The sequence below is a fragment of the Tyto alba genome, unplaced genomic scaffold, assembly GCF_018691265.1.
Source record: "Tyto alba isolate M040663 unplaced genomic scaffold, T.alba_DEE_v4.0 Super-Scaffold_7, whole genome shotgun sequence".
Taxonomy (NCBI): Eukaryota; Metazoa; Chordata; class Aves; order Strigiformes; family Tytonidae; genus Tyto; species Tyto alba.
In genome coordinates, this window is record NW_024881328.1 from 19,289,761 (window position 1) to 19,299,768 (window position 10,008).

At 41.7% G+C, this 10,008-nt stretch overlaps 1 protein-coding gene across 3 annotated transcripts in view; it reads right to left on the reverse strand.

The window, feature by feature from the left end:
- Positions 1-9,005, reverse strand: part of RBMS1 (RNA binding motif single stranded interacting protein 1) — a 148,251-nt gene extending 139,246 nt beyond the window's left edge. Inside the window, exon 1 of one of the 3 annotated variants that reach the window (XM_042783821.1) lies at positions 8,625-9,005. In XM_042783821.1, the coding sequence (XP_042639755.1) occupies positions 8,625-8,699 (75 nt within the window). In that variant the 5' untranslated portion in view covers positions 8,700-9,005. The remainder of the gene's footprint in view (positions 1-8,624) is intronic. The other 2 variants (XM_042783820.1, XM_042783822.1) reach the window with 2 other exon arrangements.
- Positions 9,006-10,008: the final 1,003 nt, after the last annotated feature.

A 10,008-nucleotide genomic window follows, 5' to 3' on the forward strand; every position in this document is an offset into this window, starting at 1 on the left:
CCTCTGGAAGTCCCACTTACATTTGCTTCTTTCTTTCCTCCCAGGCCTATAGCATACCTAAGCCCTCTCAGCAACTTATTTCACGCTTTCTTCCATACTCATTGGTGGTAAGAATGACAGACAAACTCAAGTGATTTTTTTAACACTTACTGTACCAACATCTAACACAAGTTAAAACAACAAAAGATAAATTAAAGTCATAGAAAAATTATGCTAGCAGTTATCTGCAAACATATGCAATCAACAGATTTTGTAACCTAAGAGCTCTGTTGTATCTTCTTTTGGCTTGGATCTTTTGCCCTTTTGGCCAAGGACATGGAAAGCCTTTTATTTAGAAAAGTTAACCACCAGCGTTTTTTTGTACAAAAGTGAGACCCAAGAGGGTGTATTTTTCTCACAGACAACTTCACCCATAGCTATGCAAATCCCATACTCCTTAAGTATCTCATTAGTTGCTCCACTGAAAAACTGTATTACAGTTGGTTTTTGGGGCGTTAGTTTTCAGCCAGCCTGGTTTCTTGATTCAGCTTACTGATAGATCATATGAATGCTAGTGTCAGCACAGGGGAAGGGACAGGAATGAGTTGATGCGGGCAATGGGGAAAGCCAAGACTGTCCTTTTTGGCTACTGTGCGTAGTTATGTAAAATTAAAGTGATTATGTAGCTATGGCCTGAGGGATAGAAGAGGTCACAGATACTACCACAGCCTATAAACTGCTATAGAAATTGTGTCAGTGTGTGTTGCCAAGAGACAAGCAAGGGAATTCAGATCTTAACCTGTAGTAAAATCCACAAAGGAAGCCCATTCACTCTACCTCTCTACAGAAGATCAATACTTTCCTCTCAATGTGCAAGAGTCAAATTGAATGTTTTGAATTGCATTTTGCATCAGTAAGCTCTGTTTATCTACCTGGAATGATTCTGTGGCACTTTTCATAGGCCTTCTGTATACACTGGGAGTTCAGAAGTTTATCTTAAATATATTTTGAAATGTTTTCATCAAGTCTGAGCAACTGAGACTAAATGTATTCTTACAGTCTCAGACCATGAACAGAGCACAGTGGCTTCAAAAGCCACCATGAAACAAGTGAGCCATGATACCTGATTATACCCGTGTCCAAGCATTTTGTCTTCCTCCATTCTGAGATAATATAATTCAGCTTAGAACTTCATTAAATTACATTTAAATGAAGGTCTCGGTATTTTCAGCTGAGGAAGACTAAGAAAATGCATGAAGTCAGATAATAATTATCACCTATTAGTCACAGTAAATATGACCTGAATCTGTTGTGTGTCTGTGTTTTGACTGAAATGAATTAAACTCAGAACAGATTTTTGTCAGCATGTTTTTTCCAGCATTTTTCACTTCTTTAACAAAGCAGGTGATTTTCCAATAGAAATATTTGTGAACACTACTTTGCACAGGCCATAGAAAGTCTATACAATTCAACAAATATGAGTACATAATTTGTAGCATATTTTTGGCTAAATGTGAGCATGTATCTTCAAAGGGCTATTTCTCAAACCAAAAGTATAATTTAATGAAAAACAATTTGTTTTTTAAACCATTGTTATTTGCTCTTGATTATGACTACTTGGAAGACTGAAAATGAAATATGCAACAGTGCCAGGCTATATTTTCCAGTTTATTACTATGCCTTTGTTTAAACTTCTTTACTGCTATTACAATCAAGTGTCCTTCATCAGGAGCACTGGATTAGTAGCATCAATAACCTTTCTGAGTATGAGTATTGCATCTACTATTAACATTGACAGCTGAAACTGCTGCTTGGACTTTAAAGCAACTTAAAAATTGTGTCTGAGGTATTTTTTTGATATATAGCCTAAATAGATATGTTTCTGAAAGGCACTGTTTCATAGAAAAATAGATTCAGAAAACAATGCTTTACACTACATTGTATTTCTCTCCATTGGCAAATTTCAATAATTTGGCTTATCTTTTCTTTGTTCCTTTAACGCTAAGTGGAAGTTTAGAAGTTTACTCTCAGGAAATTTCATCCTTGAGACTGAGACCTGAAGTTTTGTGCTCTAACTAGAAGCAAAGTATTCTGAAGTATAGGGTTCCCTTTACAAATAAGGTTAAGAATCTAAACAGCATGCTTAACTCTGGTTTAAAAGTTTAATGAGGAAAAACTACAGTCATTACCAAGAGTAACAGTTCAGTTGTGAAAGAAAACATACTTAACTATTTTATTCAAAGAAAATTAACTTCTCCCCCCACAAACTTATTGCACACCTTTCATGACTGCCTTGGGATCCTGCATTGAAGGTAAAGCTAGAAAATACACTAGTACAAATCAGACATATTGTGTAATTCTAGTCTCGTACAGCTGTTGCCTACCTACTAGATATAAACTTCATAGACACAGTTTTGGAATATACCCAGTGCCTGGGGCAGTTAACAATCAAACACAAAGGGAAAACAGCACTGAATAAATTTTTCATGCCTTTTTCAAGTCATATATTGGTTTATCACTTTTCTGTAAAAGGCAGTCCCATAAGACTATCAGACTCAGGATCGAACTCATACATCAGCAGTAAAGTTACTACTGAATCAAGGAGAGGGACCAAGATTCTGCTGACATTTGTTAAACGAGGCCAATCATGCAGTATCAAATTAAGCCCCGAGCACAGTGCACTCTAGGGATGAGTTTTGTCTCAAACTTCTAGAAATCTCAAAGCTAATAAGAATCTGTCATTTCTACCATTAATGATGTGGGGGAAATATTTTGTACTTTGTCTTTTGCAAATTCAGCCTCTAGTGCATGTATATTTATACCATTCCTCTCTCTAAGGAGGTTACATTAAGGGAGGAAAGTCATGGCTTTTTAAAAACTTTTTTTTAAAAAATTCCCTGGAAAAAATACAAAAATGACACATCTTCTGGATGCCATTGCTACTTCTCCTTGATTCCAGCCCCCATCACACAAACAATATGTTGCACTGCCTAACTTCTGCTCCTCTGAAGTGAAGATTATGAATATCATGTCATTGCAAATCACCTCCAAGTTAAGCATGGTCAGCATAACCCAAGCATGAATCAAGTTTCTAGTAAATAAAATGTTGCTCATCTGAAATCAAAGGCAAAACCTGTTGACTTCAGTGAAGCCAGTCTTCAAGATGATGATGTTGTGAAGTGTTTCTACATTTTATGTACCTTCATCAGAGTTATTTAGATAGTTACAATGATGTACATTAACATACATGATACATTAACATATGTCCTCCTCGACTCCACCAAACAATGCAGTGCTTACAGCATAGAATTTCTATGTTTAAACCTTCCTGAAGTCACTACTATTAACAATGTATCTGGCTACACCCTGCTTCTAATGTATATTTGCTCATGGGGCTAATCTGACACTACTTCTCAAAACAGGCCCTGATACAGTATCATTCAAAACTGGAGTAATTCAAGGCAAGGAGGATAAACATTTGCAGAGGTTTGTATGACTTTCACTCCAGCCATTTCTAGAAAGGCTTCAACTTTTGCATACACAACAATTATTCTAGCAACAATTTCTAGAAATACTTTCTGAAAGACACATTTCTAGTTCATAGCAAGCTACCTGAACTAAACATCAAAAGTTAAAAAGAGCTATAACCGGGACAAGGATAGAATTGCCCCACACAAAATAAGGTAGCCAGAACAATTACATAAAACAACCATTGAAACCAGTGACAAAAAGTCACTGGCCTGTCTGATGGTTGGATGCAAACAGGCACTCCCAGTTTTGAACTAGAAAGTTTGGAAGTAGAGAAAATGTTCTTTCTAGAGAACACTCTTCATTTCTCTGTATTTTCCATCCCCTGAGATTATTTTCTAGAGCCAGAGGGGTCACCTCACCATAAGCACTCTCAAGTTTTTTGAAAATTAGTGAATTTTACACTTCTTTCCCTTCCACAATGTGGTATACTTTTTAAAGGAATTCTTGGGATAGTTGCACAATAAAATCCCAGCCTAGCCAGAATGGGAGAGAGCACATTCAAGAGGCTGAGAAGGCTAAGAGGATCAGGTAACTCCGCTGAGACAAAAAGTCTGCCTGCAGCTAACCTGTGCTTTTTTTTTTTTTTTTTTTTTTTTTTAAATGGATTTCTAAGCCCAGTCAAGAACCAGAGAGATCACAATTATGGAGAGTATAGCTTCCCACAATAAGAAGCATGCAAATTATTTCTATCCAACCTTATAAACATAAACACGCATCCTGTGTGTCTCTGTAAACTTCTTTTTTACTATGTACAGATTTTTCAGTCATAGTACATATGGAATAAATCTAACTAAACTGATTAGAATTAGTAATCAGTTATGCTGATTAAAATCAGCTCATAAGCTAGTAAAACTTTTTAAAGGGCAATAGACCTGTGCTGGGCACAGAATGTGGCAAGTAGAGGTATTCATTAGCACCAACCATTAGAGAGTCTTACCGCTTCTGCTTTAGAAGCATCTAAACCAGAACGTTCTGCATCAGTCTATTAACTTCATATACTGCCACTAAACTGTGGATTATCCAGTGTCTCCTAATAAGAAAGTTTCATATCTGCTTTGTTTAACACTACAGTAAGTTCCCTGTTAACTGATTTCCTACTTACTCTGCCGTCAACAGTCCTGGATAAAAATTAAATGTTCCCATTTTAAAGTTTGCTGTCAACAGCCTGAAAATAAGTTTTTGACATGGCAGAATCTGCCTGCTCACTGGAAGTTTACATCAATCTACAGTCCTGCCTACAAACCTACACAAACTTCTAGAAATATTAGTTCTTTTCACAGCTGCCAGGGCACTAATTCTGCAGCTAGCAAATCATACAGTTACAAGCCCACTCTAAGGTAATTTAGCAAGATTCACAAGATCTCATTTCTTCTGGATTGTTGTTACCTAATGCCATACAAAAGAAACAGAATTCAAGCATCACATAAATATGATCTATGACTATTAAATGCTTGCACTTTAAATAAACCATGCTATCTATAGGAAATGTTGATGTTTCCTACTAACTCTCTCTTATGCAAAGAACCTTCCTTTATGATACAGAAACCTATCAGTAAAATTAGTCATATTGTCTTGGGCATTACTGCCCAAGGAAAAACCAGTAATACAGCTAGTTATCACAATTTATTTGTACATCACTGTGTGCGCCATGTCCCTGAATTCCATTTGATATTTAGGTAAAGGAGAACAAAACATATATTCCCTTTAATTTCTTATTTGACAAAAGCAAACAGATTGTGGCCTAGAGATGTATATATACATTTATAGACGTCTCTGTGTACTCTAACTGTTTTGTTAAATGTTACACTACTTTGCCTAGCAGTCAGATTTTATTCCTGGTCTGAGAGGACTTTAAGCATTAGTAAAATACATAGAATCTTAATTAGCATCTTTTTCTAAAATGCTGAAATACAGAATCTCTTCATTACAAATAAAATATTAAGTAAGGAAACGAAATACAACTGAGTTGAAATTTTAAAAGCAATGCTACAGAAATATTGTTGAAGTATCTAAACCTTTAGACACATCCATTGAACTTGGAAAATATTTTTGATGCTCTCTTGACACACCATACAGTGCTGCAATACAGGGACTGTCCTAAAACATACACTCATTAGAAGACACAAAAATTATCAGGTGTGTAAACATGTCATTTGCCAGAGTAAAAATTGTGGCAGTCATGAAAATACAGAAGGTTTTACAAGCTTCAGCTTGAAACCATTTCAAACTATTTTCATTGCCATAATGATCTTTCATATTAAAAGCTGTACACCTTCTTCCAATGTTTATTTTGTTCACTTCATTTAAGTCCATGGTTTCACTAATCTGTTTTGAAGCTGAGCTCCCTAAAATTAGGGGGAGGGAGGTGATGAATCACAGCAAATGTTTATATTTCCTTCCAGAATATATGACTGAACCAGCTTGAATACTTCATGAATAAGATTGTGAAGATCATAACAGACAAATACAAAATCTGTTTTTAAAATCTATAACATATTTTGTAGCAATTAAAATAGTTGACCACATCAACATTTTAACCTAAAGAACCATTAGGAATACGTGCAATTTCTCATGAATATTTTTGAGCTTTCTACAGAAAAATCCTCTTCGAGCAATTCTTGGCATCTCCTAATTATCAATTTGCAGTTTATTAGTCAGCAGATTTTTCCATCATTACTTAAATAAGGATAAGATGGGAAGCAAATCTCCTAATTATCAATTTGCAGTTTATTAGTCAGCAGATTTTTCCATCATTACTTAAATAAGGATAAGATGGGTAGCAAAACTTCTAGTTTCAAAATCTCTTACCTCCCCCAGTGTAATCATGTACCATTACCCTTCATACATACAGCAAGGGTTATTCAATTCTATTGCAATTTGTCTTTAATAAAAACCAAAGATTTCTCCAGAATTACTGAAATAGTTCATATACTGGACAATGGGTTGTTTCAGGGCCCAAAGAATAGAACAGCTGAAAATTATGAGCTGAATTAATTTTTCTACATGTACATCCATAGTGAGAAGATGGCTTGTGTTACTGAATTCTGCATGCTTGAATATCGGAACTTACAGTTACAGGTCCTTTTATCTACACCAAGGAGTCACCTATCTTTTATTTCTTTTATAAAATCAAGATCTCTGAAAACAGGAAACTTTGACTGGATCCAAGATATTTGATTTCATGTGTGTAGGTCAAATGGCTGTGTGTTCTCTCTGCTGAAACAGAGTAATGTAATTTCAGGCTGTATAATTTTATAGCAAAGACTGCAAGATGTTTTGAAGATGTCATTGACCGTAATACAAATCAATATGAAATTATCTGTACAGGAAACAGTTGCAAAAAATGGTCCATCAAGCTTTCTCATAGGATCATGGATTTCTAGGATCATACTCTAATAACTACAGTAAGCTATTACAGTTTATCTCCCTCTTCAATTATTTACAGGTCAAAAAGCAAAGTGACATTGCTTTATATACAATCAATGTTATGTACTTGGTTCATAACTTATTATTTCTGAATAAAGGCATTTTTTCATTTTAGAATATTTATATAGTCATACAGTTAAGTGATGCAAAAGGCCGTCCTTTAGGCACTCTACCTTTCTTTAAAATAATGCATTAAAAATATATATCTAAACAGTACTGAAGTGATTACTCTGGAGCATAATCTTTAACTGTCTACAGACTGTACTATTTAGCCTGATGTCAATTACACATTTAAAGAGACTAGTCATTTCAAATCATCTAAAGACCTTCATCGTATTTCTATCAATTTCTGTATATGTGAAAGCACATTTCAAAGCCTCCTCATTGCTGACTTGTAAAATGTCTCATGACTGTCAAACGGAATTTATTTTTCAGCCAAGCAGTATAAATTACATTTTACAATATAGTAACACAGAACATAATAAAAAGAAGAGCCTATCAAGTGTGCAGATGAAGGGAAGGGAATTCTTGTCCTGTCATTGCCACACAGGCAGGACACTTCAATAGAAAAAGAAAAAAAGAAAAATAAGAAAAAAAAAAACCACACCACCATTATAACCTCTAAAAAAAGTTCACACATTGAAGCCTCATATGGGTCTGTTTTGATTTGTGAGGAGTGACACTGGTGGTTGGAGAGGCTTATGCTAAATGTTCCAGACAGCTGATGCAACCACCTCTGCATCTGCCAGTTTGCAGCATGATGCTTCTAGAGCAGTGGGGCTGGCTGCCCTTACAGACTTGAAGGAGAAAGGCAAAAAAAAAAAAAAAAAAAAAAAAAAAAAAAGGTGGAGATCCACCACCACAGGAACTACTAACGTCAATTTTCCTGCAAACAACAGCTACCCGTGTACGACATTCACCATCGGGAGCTGGACCCTGGATGCGTTTTTAATCCAGTTTGTAAACTGCGAGGTGGCAGCTCACAAAGGTCCAACTCCACAGACAATGAGGATCCATCCGAGCCCAGCAGCCTCCTCAGTGCCGGGCTTGAAGGGGAATCACGGCCGCCCCCATCACAGCAGGAAGCACGCCCTGCCACCCCCCGAGATGTCAGCGCCCCCCCGGCCCTGCTGGGAGGGCGGCCGCGGGCAGCGGAGAGCCCCGGGACGGGGCCTGCGGCTGAAGTTTGGGGTCCTTGCCCCGCGTTCGCGGAGCCTGCGCTCGGCGAAGGCGGCGGGAGCGGCGCCCCGCAGAGCTCCGCTGTGCAGCGGGGTGGCCGAGGACGTGGGTTGGGAAGGAGGAGACACGCCGAGAGCCCTGGGGAAGAGGAGGAACCGCCGGCGGGAGGGGGAAGGCGAGAGGGAAGGGAGACGGGTCGGAGACGGCACAGTCGGGAGCGAGGAAAAGGGGTGGGGGCCCGGCGGGGAGCACGGCGGCCGCGGGCGGCCCGGGGGCTCCCGGGGCGGCGGCGGGCGGCAGGAAGGGGCTGCCGGCTCTTCCCTGTCTCCGTTCCCCGGTGCGACCTGACCGCCTCCCCCGGGCCGTGCCCCGCGTCGCGGAGCTCCGTCCGGGCTCGGCCCCGGCCCCGGTCCCGGCCCCGGTCCCGGCCAGCCGCCCTGCAGCGGGGCCAGCCCCAGCCCCAGCCCCAGCCCCAGCCCCGCCGCGCCGCCCGGCGTGCCGTACCCTACCTTCGCCTGCAGATACTGGGGGTAGTAGTAGGTGGTGTACTGGGGGTACATCTGCTGTTTCCACACTTTGCCCATGAAGCTGGAAATGTAGCCTGCAGTGCAGGGACGGGGGGGCACTTTGGGGGGCTCCAGCCGCCTCTCCGTCTCTCTCTCTCTCCTGTCTCGTCCTCTCCGGCGGCGGCGGCTGCTGCTGCTGCTGCTCCTCGGCCGATCCCAGACCTTCCTCCTCCTCCTCCTCCTCCACCCAAAAGCCACAGCGGAGCGGCGGCAGCGGGGGCAGGCACTCTCCCTCTCTCCCCGGGAGTGTCTGCCAAGTCCCCGCCCGGCCGGGGCCGAGCGGCGGCGGCGGGCCGGCTGGCGGAGCGGCGGCGCGGGGAGCGCTCGGGCCCGGCGCGGCGGCGGCGGCGGCGGGGCAGGGCTGGCGGAGGGAGGGAGGGAGGGAGGGAAGGAGGGAGGGAGGGAAGGAGGAGGGAAAGGGAGAGGGGGCGAGGGGCGGCGCTTAGCCCCGCTCGGCGCCCTCGGGGCGAGCCCCAGCCCCGGCCCCGGCCAGGCGGCCGGGCAGCCCCCGCGGGCAGGGGGGAGCTCGGCGGCGGCGGACGGCCCCGCTCGGCCCGGGGGCCGCTTCAGCGCCGGGAAAAACTGCGGTGCCCGGCGGGGAGCGGGGGGTTTCCACGTTCCGGAGGAGGAGGAGGAGGGCTGCAGCGGTCGCATCCGCAGACGGCTCGGCTCTGACCTAATTAGCCGGGTTGTGCTTTGTTATCGCCTTTGCTCTTTGTGCATCTCGTTGCCGAGCAGTGGTGCAGGGCGCAGGCTGTAGGGGAGAATTGGATACAATTTTTGGAAAACTACATTTGGCTTCGGTTCTGCCTGGCGGTGGAGGGTCCATTTATCTGCTAAGAGCAGAAGGGACTGCAGTGCTAAAATCAGTTTACAGAACAGCAACCACAAAACCAGACCAAATTCTCCATCTGGCCCATTGTGCATCCTTAAATTTGTACTTTCGCCAGCGGTGCTGAGTACACTTCATTCTCAAACAGGAAACATTCCAGTTCTAGTTGATAGTCGTTACAGTTTTTTTTCACTTGAATATTTTCTCTCTGAAAGGTAATTTCCGAAACATTAGAATTAGGGAACAGCAGCGTGCTATAATCCACTGTTATTTGTAAAAAACCCCACATAGCCCAGTGGGTTTACTTCTGACAAATGTGTCTCTCTTCTACCCAAAGACAAACTGATCCTCAGAGTATGAAGCAGATGCCATTTCTTTGTCACACTAAGCACAATCATTTTTGTCTCGCAGCACTGTTCTAGTAATAAAACATATATGTAAGGTCCACCAAAACTCCTGAGTGTATTAACATCAGCCAAGCGAAATGCGATAAGA